The sequence below is a fragment of the Rhipicephalus microplus genome, chromosome 2 (genome assembly GCF_043290135.1).
Source record: "Rhipicephalus microplus isolate Deutch F79 chromosome 2, USDA_Rmic, whole genome shotgun sequence".
Lineage (NCBI taxonomy): Eukaryota > Metazoa > Arthropoda > Arachnida > Ixodida > Ixodidae > Rhipicephalus > Rhipicephalus microplus.
The window spans coordinates 123,126,130-123,141,545 of record NC_134701.1 but is presented as its reverse complement, the minus strand read 5'-3'; the positions used below and the strand labels follow the sequence as shown (position 1 = coordinate 123,141,545).

The 15,416-nt window shown below is 45.3% G+C and overlaps 1 protein-coding gene across 2 annotated transcripts in view; it reads left to right on the top strand.

Moving 5' to 3' along the window:
* The window catches only part of PolD1 (DNA polymerase delta 1, catalytic subunit), a 109,591-nt gene extending 99,280 nt beyond the window's left edge, over positions 1-10,311 (top strand). For both annotated transcript variants that reach the window (XM_075886747.1, XM_075886748.1), the window contains exons 18-20: positions 4,421-4,476; positions 5,125-5,222; positions 9,876-10,311. In XM_075886747.1, coding sequence (XP_075742862.1) covers positions 4,421-4,476; positions 5,125-5,222; positions 9,876-9,972 — 251 coding nt within the window. In that variant the 3' untranslated portion in view covers positions 9,973-10,311. The remainder of the gene's footprint in view (positions 1-4,420; positions 4,477-5,124; positions 5,223-9,875) is intronic.
* The last annotated feature ends 5,105 nt before the right edge of the window (positions 10,312-15,416 follow it).

Genomic DNA, 15,416 nt, shown 5'->3' with positions numbered 1-15,416 from the left:
ATTGCACTTGCAACGAACGTCTCCAAGCGCCGCTGATCAGTTACAGTGAACGGAGTCAGCAGTCTTCCGACTTCCCGAGAAACCAATTTTGACCACCGATCAGGCATCGGCGAGGTGCCCATACATTCTTATTGTTAAACGCCGATTCTGCCTCCGCGCCCTTCTAGTTGCTGCTCTCCCCGACGGCTTTTTGTTACGCACCCCTCCGTCCTTTGTCCCCCTCTACTCTGAGCACCCCGCATCGCCAGACGAGGCCCGTGTTTTCACACTGCCGCCGATCTTTCGAAGACTGGTCGGCCACGTACCCTGCTTTTGATCGCTGGTACTGTCGTTGGCGTCACCGGCGTGGAGTGACCAGACCATTTGCCAACATCGTCGGCCACCGACTGTATCCGATAGTCTGCGTCTAGTGCACGCGCGTACGCTACCCCACCGACTCTGATAATTTGCGATTCGTTTCGTGTTCAGGACTTGTTCTCGCTCACTTCGCACTTGGCTCAGCATGCCTTCCGCGCGCGTGTGGAAGCGCGAAAACGGCTGTTAATTTGCACAGAATGAATCACGAAATATTGAAGTTCGTGAGGCCACGCAACCGCCGGCGCAACAAAACGATTTTTTGATCACGGTCACCGTTTTTTCAAACGCCGCCGCGCGCACTGAACGAGGCGGCCATGCTTTGACTTCTGCGCGCGCTGGCGCTCTTTTCACGTGCGAGTTTCGCGGACCTTTCGAGCAAGCTGCCCAACCTGCCTCCTTCCCGTGTGTTTTGGTTTTCAAGGTCACCCTCCCGCCACATCCTCTGCAACTCCTTGCCCTTCTCTCGCAAGTCTGCTCTCCTCTCTTGATCACGACCCCGTTGCTCGTCTCCACCGCTTTGCGACGCCCGCCACGCTGGCTCGAATTAGTTTCGTTTTCCGACTGGAAACGCACCCAGAGCTGTTCCACGCATGTGCGCGTCTTGCTCGCTCTTTGTGTGCGTGTGTAGTCATGATGGCCAACGGGAGAACTAGCACGCTTTTTCGTGCCGCTAAACAAAATGTTGAAAGTGTGACCGCTTTGCTTGAGCGTAATCCGCATGTTAGGTGCCGCGTGGCGGAGGGCTTGCTCATAGCTGTTGACCACCTGGCAGCCAACTTGCCGCTTCGGGTGTCCCGATATTCAGCTGTGGAGATGGTGAATATTTCGTGGGCGGCGGTGACGGCTACATGTGCACGAAACTATTTTCACGATGCCGACTTCGTCAATCGTTGGGCCCGATGCCGAGCCTGAAGCTTCTGAACAGGACCACTGCGGCGGCGATTTGTGGCAGTGCATCGTCGACTCCGACCTAGGAGAGCGGGTGGGACATCTGTTGCGATGATTTAATTACGGCCGATGATAATGCCGACACTGTGGAACCGTGCACGGATTGGGGCATTGTGAATGAAGTACGTGGCGAGAGCGATTTGGAGGAATCGGATTGCGAGAACGACGAAGCTTTAGAGCCAGCGCCTCATGCAGCTTATGTCACGGGCTTTGGCGAATAAGCAGCCTGCCGTTTTAAATGAACTTGTGACTGCACTTAATGTTTCTGCTCTTCGAAACACGTGCATCACGGACTTTCTGGGGCAAAAAAAGTTTGTTTTTTCACTCACAACTTTTTTAAAAGCTGTGTTTCATTTACTACAAACTTTGGGATACAGCGAATGGATGCCACGTCACGCTCAGGTTCGTTATAAGTGGGCTGTACTGTATCAAAAAAATGACGGAGTTCCCCTTTAAAGAGACGCTAAAGGCAACAATTAAGTCGGCATTCATTGTTGAAATAGCAGTTCATAAACCTCGTAGTGTTACCTTTGTGCCAAAGGAGGGCTTATCTTGAAATAAAACGATGTTTTAGTGGTCGCATTGGGTTAGCGCCCTTCAAATTATCCGCCTCAAGAAGCAGAACATGTCATGTCACTATTGCCATGGAGAACGCTGCCCGGCTTTACTGCGCGGCCTCTGACACTAGTAGCAGCAGAACGAAAGGAGCGGGAGCCACAGCAGCAACAAGGGCCATTGTCGAATTCCTGCCATTGGCTCCGAGAAGGCAGAGGTGCTTTCGTTCAACTCAGCCCCGCTAGACGGCACGACCTGGCCAGTTTAACTATGCGAGAATCGAATTTTCGAACCATTTGCGCCATTCCCCATAGTAACGTCTGGCGGTCCTTTTTTCCCTGAATCAAACAGAAACAAACAAGCAGCATTTTTTGCATCTGTTTATGCACGGATGGTGCTTTATTTAGTGCAGCTAAATCGATTACTAGTGATTAATTTTGGGTGGTTCGTCTGACATCATCGGGATTATTTTGAGAATGTCCTACTGCGGCGCATGTATTCTTGTACTTTATCTTAATTTCTTGGTAAGTAGGCCACTGCGTTGATAATATTGTCGTTTTAGATTGTTTGTCATACATTGAGCTTTCACTTTGACGTTAATTGTTATTTGACTTTAGTGTCCCTTTAAAACGCATCAAAAATATCCAGGCGACAGAGAAACCCGTTGTTCAAGGACTAGTGTGGTGCTGCCTCTCTGCTGCTCAGAGATTTAGCAGGTGTGCTTACGCATGGGCACTACTTCTAGCATGGAATCGCGAATGCCTCAGACACCTTATGAACAGGGCTAAATGCTAAAATTGTATTATTAACAAAAGTTGACATTTTCTCTATTTGATGCTTGTGATACAAAATTCTTGTCAGTTCAGAAACATCTAGCAATGTACTGATCAGTTCAGTTAACAGCTTTAATGTGTTGAGGTAAAGGTGTTAGTTTGTAGTGCTGTCCTCTCCCCCCTCTCATTTTCAATTTTTCTTCTATTTTTGTTATGTCTACCAATTTGCCCAGCGAGGAATTTCGCTGAAATTTTGGAATTTTTTATACGGGTTGAACTATTGGCTATATGCTTCCTTTCATCTTTTTTTTTTTTTACTAGAAGAACTATTTATGGATAGCTTGATAGCTTTAAAATAGGTTGGCGTACATAACTTACAAATGCTGTGTGAGAGCTGTGATCTTTCAGAATAACTCTAACATGCAGTACACTTACAGCTCAATTGCTATTGGCAGCTACTTAAGTGCACTAATTTGATTTTAGTTGCATCAATCAGTCATGTATCAATTCTAAGAATTCCAGATGTCTAAAATACAGTTGCTGGTGATTCATCCATTTTTTTTGTCTAGAAATAAGGCTTCATGTTTAACTTGTATCTTTTTAGCAAGTGTTTTCTTATTGGTGATAAATATAAATGTTTGTTGATAGAGAGCACACTTGTATGGTACAGTCACATCTCATTAATAAGGATGTCTCTGTTCACTAGAAAAATCGTCCATAATGCGAGTCGTTCTTTCTCATGACTCAAGGTCACAAACACAGTCATCAGGTGTGCTAATCATTCCAAAAAATAACATGGTTCATTCAGCCAAAAAAACTAGCCCTGGCACAGATGCCTTTGATGATACTACCAAAATGCCTAGAAAGTGCAGAATGTCGGCGACTGAAAGTGTTTCCTTTTTCCAATGTTATAACTTGTCATTGCACCAGTTCTAGAATGTGCTTGATACACGCACAGGCATTGTGCAGGCATTCTGATGAGATAGTTCGACACCGTCCGGGAAAGTTCCTGTGCATGCAGCCACGAAGCTTCTTTCTCTGCTTTTGAATTGTTCAGTTGTTGTGGACCTGTGTTCACAATTCCTGAAATGGATGCCCATAGTGTGGACGCCACGTTTCTGTTTCAATGGGGCAGAATTGCATGGCAAGAGACCGGTCACCAAAATTTTCATCTATATTGCAGGGTGTCTGTATTAATGAGTTTCATGTTAACGAAACATGACTGTAGATGATTTCCTGTTTCCACTTATTTATTTATTGACTGTAGCTCAAATGTCCAGGTGAAGGGATATTATGTGAGGGGATGGAAATTGTTGTAATTATTGAACATTTTAGAACGAAGTTGAAGGTGCTTCATTACCAACATAATTGGACGTGTGAGTAAAAGGAGAAATTGAAACAAATATACCTTGCTCTGTGGTCGTGCATAAATTGAACTGCTAAAGAAATGTTAGGTTGATGGGGATCCTAGCTGTGCTTGGGTATTCCATTTCTACAAGTGCATACTAATGCTGAAAATTCTTTTGCGTAAGAGCAGTGAAATTGAAGTTGTGGCTCAAACAGCCAAAAGTTTGGTTAGCTGTGCTAGTGGTATCATAAATATGCATTTACTAGCTGTGATCATGAATCTACCATTGTTTATTCCGTAGTTGAGATTTTGAGATATTTATATTATGTTCATTCCTTTTGTAGGCATTCCTAACCTTTCAAACTTCTTTCTTTTTATGTCATGTCTCTGCAGTGGCCTTTAATATTAGCCTTGCCTTTAATTTCTGTTTTATTTTCAGATTCTGCTGTATGCAAACACTGCAAGACGAAGGAGGCTGAGATTTACCTAGTAGAAGTGAGTGGCGAAACTTTTTATCTTATGCTTATTCGTCTTGTGCGTGAAGGTGAAGTGCAAAATACCTTTGCCTGGCTGTTGTCCAGATTAGTTCTGTTCCTAATAATTGCTGACAACTTGGGAGATAGCTGAAGCTTTCGCTATAAGAAATAAGAACAGTGTGAGTGTATGACGTATGTCACATTTATATTGTGAAATTTGATCGTTCAGTGGTGCCTCAAGTTAGTAAAACTTTTTCCCATTCTGTGCTCTTCCTTATTCCTTTATGTTTCCTCTCCATATTCTTTCTTGTATAATTAATTGTACCTTTTGGGAATAAATTTCAATTTTGGGTTGCAGCTGTTGTGTTTTGCTTTTCTCAGTTGTGTATGTTTGTGCTACTAAAGAAAAAAAAATGTCACAGTACCGCCACAAGGGCAAATTTTGAACGTCTTTTGTGGTGCGTAGCGATGTATCTGTTGACAGACACAATCATGAATGCACAATGTAACTCGTCAACTCAAAGTGGTCAGATTTGGTGTGGGGCCCTTCAAGCGTAGTGGAAGAGAAAAGTGACGGATGAACATGCTAAGCTCATGCACAGTGTAGTGCTTGTTCCAGAGCTGTTGTCTGTTGTTGGGTCCGAGTTGACGACTCGTGTCTGTGCAGGTGAATCATCTAAGCAGCTTGGAGTCAAAGTTCTCACAGCTGTGGACACAGTGCCAGCGCTGCTCAGGGAGCCTTCATGAGGAGGTGCTTTGTACAAGGTGGGTAGGTGGTGCGATGATAATGCTGCCGATTATTTTATTAATTTATTTATTTGTGCACAGGAGTGCTATTACCACTGACAGGCTTTCAACAGAGTCATGAATATTATGGCGAGAATACAGACAATTCATAAAATTATTTTTCAGAACAGAACATATCCTTTGTCTGCATGTAAACCTTGTAAAATATGCAGCCTGTTACCCTGGCAACAAGCACCTGCATTCCTTCTTTATAAAAAGCATTCAGCACACTTCTCTGGTCCTTATTTAGAAGCAAAGTTGTTAGCAGTTCGGTGTGTCATTTATCGAAATGGCATGTTGATCATCTTGGATAGGGGACGGTTGTTTGCTCCCCATGTCCAGAATGGTGTGTTTGCTGGCCAATTACACAAGGTCAAGAGAACAGTTTACTTTTGCACCATTACAGGAATATTTCCCTAATTTGTTAGTGGGTAAGATATATACTAGATGCTGCAATTTACATGTACGATCACTGTCACAGACTTTGATGCAGTACAATTACATATATATTAACTTTAAGGGGGGGCGCGGGTCTTAGAAAAGTAAAAAATGGCCAAAAAATTGATTTTGAGAAAAACGCATTTTTCGAATCTTTGAACCTATAAGCACCTCTCCTTAAAATATTAACGCTAAATTCGATAAAAAAATAGGTTAAAATCTGTTTTCAAACCATCACGGGAGTCGCAAAACAACCCGCAAAACAGAAAATTTGTTCGAACTTCCCGCGCGCGCCGCCAGCGAAGCAGCCGGCGGATCGGCGCCATCTTGGGCTTGTTTTGAAGCTGGTTCCTTTGTGCGCATTTTGCGGGCTCTCAAAATGGCGTAGCTCCAACACAACGACTGCCCTCCCCCGTTTTGCGAAGCCGTCTGCCGGACCGCTGATTGGCTAGAGCGCGCGCGCCGGCGAGCCCTCCCCATCTCGCGCTTACCATTGGCTGGCGCGGCGGCGTGGCCACGGTTGCTCGCTCTTTTTTTTTTTTTTTTTTGCTCCGTCGGCGCCTGCTCTCGTGCGTGTTATCTCGTCTGCTACCCGCTCGTGTACCGACGTCGCCGACATATACGTCTTTCTGCATTTCGCCGGCATGGCTTGGGAAGCTCGCCTGAAGAAGAACACTCGTCAAGCTTTCGGCAGGAAACGAAAGCGAGCGTGGAATGCGCGGGAAAACGCCGGAGATGGCCGAGGCAGCGCATTCTGACGACAACGGGCTTCGGAAATGCCTGTTATTGCGGAGGCAGCACATTCAGACGACGACTCGCTGGCGCAAGTGCCTGTTATTGCCGAGGCAGCACATTCAGACGACGATTCGCTGGCGCGAATGCCTGCCGAAGTGGTGCACTCTATTTGGCCCAGCTGCAGCACTTCGTCGGATCATCACGTCAGCGGATCGTCATCCGGCACTACTGGAACCATTCAAGGTCGTGTCGACACGACGTTTTACTCTGCGGACGAGTTCGCCGAGTGCTCCATACGTGCGGCGAATTTAAAAGAGTCCCTGGCATCGCAGTGCGCGACAGCACGAAAGTTTGAGCTGCTGGACGTTCAGCTGGAGGGCGACGACAAAGAAAACGGCACGCAATTTGCCATTGTTGATATAGAAGCGATAGACTCGCTATTTGGACTTCTCCCCTGCCCCGAGTGCGGCTCAAAAAGTATGACTTTCTCCAAGGGAAAAAGAGACTATGGGCTGTGCTCAAAACTCGTGCTCGCATGCAGCAGTTGCGACTTTCGCGAAGAACGGTTTTCTTCACCGAGAGTTGCCGAAAATAGCCAGGCCAAAGTAAGGCCTTTTGAAGTGAATTTGCGTGCCATGAAAGCGATGAATACTATCGGCAAAGGGGCAACAGCTCTGACGGACTTTTTTGCCGCGATGAATATTTCGCATCGAGGGCTTCACCAGAAAACATATCAAAGCCACATGAAAATCATGCGGGAAGCCTGCGGTGCGACTGCTGCCGAATGCGAATCCACTAGCGTTTCCCGCGTCAAAGAACTCTATGTGGAGTTTGGCAATCCACCGGGCAACGTCGACGTCATTTATGATGGCACGTGGCTTACCCGTGGACACAGCTCCCATATCTGTGTTGGTTGTATAATTGAAATGTACACTGGTTTAGTTATTGATCACGTTGTACTTTCAAACTTTTGCCTGGGCTGCGCCACTGGACCAAAGGAAGATGAGGAGGGACACGCTGCTTGGCTCGTCCAGCACGCCCCTGTGTGCCAGAAAAATGTTGACTGCAAGGCTGGCCAGATGGAAGTAGAAGCAGCCCTACGCCTCTTCCGACGCTCCTTAGAAAAGCATAAGCTTCGGTACACAACAATGCTTTCAGATGGTGATAGCCGAACCTTTCATGCCCTCACTGAAGATGAAGTTTACGGATACATAAAAGTTGAAAAAAAAGATTGCATCAACCATGTGCACAAACGAATGGGGGCTGCCTTACGAACGCTCATCGAAAAGAAAAAAGCTCAAGGTGGGTCACTTGGCGGAAAAGGTAGGCTCACTCAAGACAAAATAAAGAAAATTACCTCTTACTATGGCTATGCCTTGAGGAGCCACAAGAGTGATGTGCCAGGCATGAAAAAGGCTGTGCTGGCCACACTAAGGCACTTGTCATCAACAGACGAGGCACCCAAACATGACCTCTGCCCTGAGGGAACAGATTCATGGTGTAAGTTCAACAGGGCCATAGCCAATAGTGAGGTGCCTCCACCGCACAAGAACAGCCTGCCCGATTTCGTCTCTGAGGCACTAGAGCCTGTGTTTATGAGGCTTAGCGACAAAGCATTGTTGGAAAGGTGCAGTGATGGGATCACCCAGAATCCTAGTGAGAGCTTACACGCTACAATTTGGCAACAAGTCCCCAAGACCACCCATGCCTCACTGCGCAGCATAGAAAGAGCAGTGGCTGAAGCCATCAGCCGCTTTAATCAGGGGGCCACGAAGAGCAATGAAGCAATTGCTGAGAAGCTAGGCTACAGTGCAGGAAATCTCTTCATGCGTCGTAGCCTTGAAAAGGATAAAACCAGGCTTCACAAATCGCGGAGGGAGCACCTGCAGAGCAGTTCAACAAAGGCAACACTTGCAAAGCGACATAAGCCTGCAAGAGACACTGCATACAGCCCTGGCATGCTGTAGAATTGTAAGGATGTCTGGGACAAAAATGTGTGTTTTACTTGAAATAGTGTTTTATGTATAAAAGGGCGATGTTTTTATATATAACATGTGTCTTCCTTTGGTTTTCAGTGCACTAGAACAGCCACAAAGTTGTAGACTGGGTTCCTTATACTGATTTAACGGCCAGTACACAGTTTTAAATGAGCTGTGGCAAATATTTTGGGAAGGTGCATTGACACATTTGGTACAGCCATACTCACATGATGTAGAGCTATACAACGGTGCCATTTTTATTGCTCTAGCTTCACTTTAGCAGAAGTTACAGTTATTAGAAACTTTAAATGCGTTTTTCTCAGTTCGATGTTTTTGTGCACCACACTAAACCTTAAGGGTTTTTTTTATATGTTACTGTTGATTGAGAATGACAAACTTGGTATCATTTTATTTGTAATAACATTACCTATGGGGTGATGCTATTTTGATTACTCTAGAAGCATACTGTTAATTACAATTATGGATAGTAATGAGCGAAAATTGAACAGAATATCCATTGTAAGTGCTGGTCTGTTTTCTTATCTATATAATGCCTAAAAATTAATAAAAATAGCATCACCCCATACAGAAAGCCCTCAGCATTGGGGCTATGCATTTATTTTTTGGATCTGGCTTGATTAAGTTGCCAAAAAGGCCCCAATGAAGTGCATAATTAATTAAATTACAGATGTTAATATCTTTTTATCCACTGAAGCTATTTCAGAAACAATTACATATTTGAAATCAGCATGAAAAACTGTCCAAGATGGTGAGGTTTGGTCAAGATTGAGCCAAAAACAGAAAAAAAAATTTTAAAGACCCATGTCCCCCCTTAAGAGCGTCACTTTCTAATTTTGGACAAAGAGTTATGTCGCTTTAGGAAGAGATGCTAGCCCAAAATGTTTTTTTAATTTTTATTTTTCAACCTTACGCCTGTCTGTCTGTATTTTTAGTCATTGTCTTGTTCCTCCTGCAGATCTACATAAAGTAAGCTTCCATAGCACGTCCAAATTGTTGGTCTCAGATTGTCGTGCTGTGAATGAGGATACATCCTTGCTTTATTGAGTCCCTTTTGAATATGACTTTCTCTGTTTATTAGTGTTGTGAAAAAATTTCATATCCCAATAGTAGTTTATTTTAATAAAAGTATACTGAGTGACTACATCATGATCACCGATTTCGTTTAATGAAGAACGGTAACGTATTTGTGTTCAGTTAAAAAAATTTTTTTTCATTCCTCAAATGGAAAACTAAGCTTATCAGATGCTGTTATCTGTTGCATTTAATCTTTTACAGAGATTTCATTGTGTTCACATTATGTTGGCACATTTTGGGCTAAATGCTATTCAATAAACAGATAGTTTGTACTGTTCTTTTAGGCAGTTTGAAAATTACATTTTCTGTTTTTTTTTTAGTTCAAGTATCAGTGAAGCAGCTATGAATTTTTATTGTAAATGACAGCCCTATGCTTTGCTTGCAGCCGTGACTGCCCCATCTTCTACATGCGCAAGAAAGTACAAAAAGACCTCACCGATCAAGAAAAGGTGGTGCAGCGTTTTGGGCCGTCCGACTGGTGAAAACGAGACAGCATGGCTGCGCCCGAGTGGACGCTTGTGTTTCCCTGGCTGTCTCCGTGTGTACATACATATCTGCGAGTCTCAGTGACTGCACTGATGCAGCTGTGATTGTGCGAGCGATGCTGCCTCCTGGGAACGATGCGATGATGTGTGTTACTCGATCCAGCACTGCACCATTTTCCGCGTGAAGTCATCTGCTGCTTGCTGCATCTCTAGAAGTCTCCTGAGATCGTTTCATCTCTGAGCTAACAAACTGTTGTACGCATCATTTATGAGGCTGTGTTCAAAGGTGCTTTTTTAACCGGTCTCCGAAACGCCACCTTTTTTTTTTCGTTGTTTTCTTGGGTGGTATTAACCCGCAAGCTTTGCCCACACAGCCACAGCATTGTGATTTCTTGTGTAAGTTCAATAGAAAAAGTTCTTGCCTCCCGATAACATCAAAAAATAATTGTTGTAACTTCGCAGCCTGTTACGATCATGTTTGAGATTTCTTGCTTCATTTGCGACGTAAAGTGCCTCAATCACAAGAAGGCAAGTCAGCTGTCGCCCAAGCTACGTTAATTCTTCATTGCAATGGTGCGGCATCATTAATTACATTGGTTCTTTGTATATACATGTAGATTTGAGCTCTTATTCAAACGAGATATTTTAACGTTAGAAAATGGCTTTTTCAATGGGCATTTCAGTGAACTGGTAAAAAAATTAGCATGTGCGCTGACATTCTTTCCGACTTGGGCTCAGGTTACTTACATAAGAGGTCAATCTATGGTATTGTTGTACTATAAATTGTGTACATGTGGGCATTTAAGCTTATTAGTGCCTAGCGAATGAGAGAACCTTGTCAACAAGGAAGCCTGCATGCTTCCAATGAAATGTTATTGCCAAGTAAAAAAAAAGATCCTACATTTTTCTGTCCCTTGTGGGTCCTCTGTTTGTGTGGTCACTATAGTCATTAATTGTGTTGTTCAGTCACAAGCAGAATTTGTACTTTGAGAGGGACTGACATTTTACTTAAAAGAAATAGGAAAGGGGAATATAGTGTAGACCACTTATAACGTAACCGCTTATAGTGTGGAACTGTTTTCAATGCAGTTTTTTGCTACTCCTGTTTACCTTCCCATAAAACCCCATGTGTTAGCCCCGAGAAGTTGTTGTGGTGGCACCTGGTGGGAGGCCTAGGAGACGTCATGGCAAGGACTGTTCGACGCCCGCCGTCGCGCACCTACATAACTGGCTCGCATCGTACGCTGGTCCGCTGTTTGCGATCACTTTTTGCTTGACTCAAGCTTCAGAAGAACGACGAAAGCAGCATCAATACCGATGGAAAACTTTTTTTCAGTACAATCGCCAACGGTTACGGCGCTATATCCGACTCACTTTGATCAGGTTTGTTGATGTCATGCTGCAACTCGGGGATGGGTTTGGTTATCGGCCATGGCAGCCGCATTCTGATGGCAGTAAAGAGCATGAACATGCCAGGTGGTCAAAATTATACTACAGCGTGTCTCGTATTCAAGTCGAGGTTCTTACACATAAGAGCAGCATATTTGCATTAATATATATTTGCTTTCATCACGAGCGGTTTCTTTCAGAGATATGTTCTCGCTTCGCCAAGATTTGTATCGGGCACATGCGCCTATCTAGCCACATGCATTTTTTTTTTTTTTGCTTGTGTGCCAAGCTCTACGCGCAGTTGCAAATGACGACGCAGTATCGAGACTCGCAACGTATCTTCAAAGCGCTTGGCCGAGAACACCACGACAACTGTTGTATTTGTGTTTTTTATGTTTATACTCTTACTCCTCTTGTATTTTCATTCCATACTTTCCTAGAAGTATTTTCGGAGCTTCATATCACTAAAAACCAGTCGAGGTTAATTGCACCAACTTCATGCAGCATTGTATATAGCAACGGCGCTGCTGTTGTTACACAAGTATAGTAGTTTAAATAGCCCACTCCTGAAATAATTTTTTTTTGCAGTTGATTATCTTTAAGTTTCATCAACCTGTACGGGGATATGAAGTGGAAGATCAGACGCTGACTCATTTAAGCGAATAACACTTACTTGTCACGTGGGCTACGTCGGTGAGAGCGCCATCAAAATCATTCACAACGCTCATTGCGACTTTCAGGCGTTTGCTTTGCAAACAATTGCTATCAATAGATCTACATGAATTAATAATTACCGCTTGTAGTGCGACGTTTCATCGGACAAGTACATCCTGCAAATCGGAATATGCGGCCACATAATTGCAGGTGACTAGCTGTTTAGAAGAAATATTTAAATAGACTAAGTACAAATAACGTGTCAGCATATCCCTAGGCATTTTATATGGTACCGTGTTGTTTTGTTCAATATCTTGGATATATTGAAAGATTTTTTGTAAATTCATCTAACGTCTCTTTTAGCAGAAAGCACTATTTTGTCAAATAGCTTGAATAATTTGCCTAAAAACTGTGGTGTATTCAGGGAATTGAAAACGCCATAATTTTATTTTTAATTCTTCGGGACACATGTTCCAACTCCAGAGTGCCTGCCGAGTTGTAAAGAAAGTTAGGACCTTAAGCGTGGAGCATTTAAGGACCGATTTCTCGGCGTAAGCGGGGGAAGCAACGAATGTCTTGCAGTCACTGCACCATCATTCTCACAGGGAATCTTCCATTGGAAAGAAAGTTTGCTCATCAGATTATCGCTACTTTCTAAAGCTACTTAACTTTCGCTAGCATTGTGAACAGCTGCTTTCTACCTTGGTAGGTTTGCATCACAACAATGAGCAATTATCACCACCATATTGCGTAAGAGCGAGCGTAGAAAAAGCCGATACTTGGCCACGGAACAAACTAGTCCTTGCCGTGACGTCACTTCACCGCGACTGCTACGCCGCCAGCGTTCGTTCTCGGGGTTAATAGGAAAAACGCTTATTGTGCAGTCGCCCAAGATGAAAGACCGGTTATAATGCGCTTGCCGGAAATTGTGACAAAGGCAGTAGCGAGTGCGCTTCTTAAACAAGGCGTGCTGGGTGCACCGCTGGTGAGCGAACGACGAGGTCGTTACGGAGGAGGAGGGGACACGGAGTGAATGAAGGGCGGAGAAAAGAAAAACGAAGTGAAGAAAAAAAAACCGTGGGACACTGCGCGGGCAACCGTACCCGAGGACGCTTGCCTCGGGTACAGTACCTCGGGGACCGATAAGCCTTTGCACCAGCGCCGACGCGGCTACAGCGTACTACGTTGCTAACGTAGGTTCGGCCGCGCGCCGCTCAACGTGGCACTTGCCATCCCATCCTTATCAACTACGTGCGCTTAACAGTTTCCTGTCGGGAAAGACGTCGTCGTTATCGCACTTGCAACAAATATTGCGTTTGCTTCCTGGTCCGTAAATTGAAATTGTTTTACGGTTTCATGACGCCGGCTTTCACTTTTGCTGCCAGTGCGCTGTCGCACGCATGCTTGGTGAGTTGTCATCGTTGCTGATCTTTCGGCCGCGAACGTGAAATTCCTATCAGGCACTCGGTTCTTAATTCACTGCTAGTGCGATCTTTTTGATGCCGAAACCTCATGTTTTGGACAAGCTTTCCGCGACAACATATGGCAAGCTAGGCCTAATAGGCGGTAGTGGTCGCGTGGATCTGATTGATTGATAAGTGGGGTTTAACGTCCCAAAATCACCATATTGCAACGAAGATGCGCGAGCGTACGGGGTGCGGAAGAAGAATAGTGGAGCAGTGCTTGCACTGTGTTGTTGGATGAAGCGGACTAGGCCTGTCCCAGAAGTACGCTGCTCTTTCCCAACGCCATTTCACCTCATCTGTAAATAAACACAATCACTCGTTACAGTTTGGTGAAAGGTTCCGGGGTACATAAATCTGGACGACCCAGCACTACCGATTTTGCGACAGAGCAGACGCTTAGCAGGCTTGCCACTGCAGCTACTAGACATGGAGGACGCCGGAGCAGGCCATAACAACCTCGTTGCTGATGAGCAACACGCTCACCCGCCAGGACAAGCTCGCTGCGGCATGCCGGAACGTCAACCAAGGACCTTTTTGGGGCAGCCGGATGACGATGTTGAGGATTGGCTTAAGCACTACCAAAGAGTGAGTCGTAGCAACCGCTGGAGCACTGCTAAGCAGCTCGAGAACGTAGTGTTTTTTCTCGTCGGCACCGCGTCTTTTTGGTTCGACAACCACGAGAGTACATTGACCACATGGGACATTTTTGTGGACGAGCTGAAGAGGTGCTTTGGTGACTCGACTTCTAAAATCAAGCAAGCGGAGCAAACGCTTTCTTGCAGAGGTCAGTTACCTGGCGAAACATACACCACCTACATCGAGGCCGTCTTGAAGCTTTGCGGAATCGTGAGTGCGACCATGTCTGACGAAGATAAGGTAGGTCATCTGCTCAAGGGAATCTCGGAAGACGTGTACAACTCATCACTAAGGGAGATTTACACACACTTTCCGGCCTAAGGAAACACTGCCGAGCATTTGAAGCGCTAAAGAGGAGGAGAATGCTACCGAAATTTGGACGTCTTGACAATGTGCCCACGATTGCAAGTGGCAACCTTCCATCGCAGGACGACATCTCTTCTCTTATAATAAGAGTGGTTAAGGAAGAACTTGCTCGACTGCAAGATGTGCACACCGCCGGTGTCTGCCATCAGTGTGCATTCGACCAACAGCCCTGTGAACCACTGGTACCCAGGATGCGACAGAGCTACTTTTACTCCTCAGCCGCCATCGCCTGGCTTTTATCAACCAACGAGGTCTACTTCGCCGGGGACGACTAGACGCGACACCCGTACTTGCTACAACTGCGGGCTACCTGGACACATCGCTAGGTACTGCTACCGTCGCCAGCAGCGAGCTCCACGATTCAATGTGTACACGCCCTATGTGCCTGCTGGCGAGTCTCGACCATATCAGGGCTTTTTCCAACGGCACCACGCAGCACGTGCTGACTCGCCTTCCTCCGGCCACAGCGTTACCATACCACCCGCATGCCAACAGCGATCCCCGTCCCCGCGTCGACGCTCGGGGACGCCACCACCACTGGGAAACTAACTGGTGCAATCGATGAGTGCGAGGCCGCAAAATCATCTAACGCAAGACCCCCTTGTGTGGTAATGGTTGAGAACAATGTGAGTGTTTTTGTAGACAATGTGAGTACTGTTGCATTAGTTGACACTGGTGCTGCCGTTTCCATAATGAGCGTGTCTTTTAAAAATCGCCTTGGGACGAAAGGAATGTTTGCTTTGAATCGGAGTGCTACATTCCGCAATGTAGGGGGAGAAACGTTGAGCCCGGTTGGTGTTTGTTCTTTTTTACTTTCTGTAGGAAATCAAACGTTTAGTGCTGAACTAACGGTGCTTGCACGTGCGACCCACGACGTCATTCCAAATATAGATTTTTTGCACGAGTGTCGTGAAACTCTGGATTGTGATA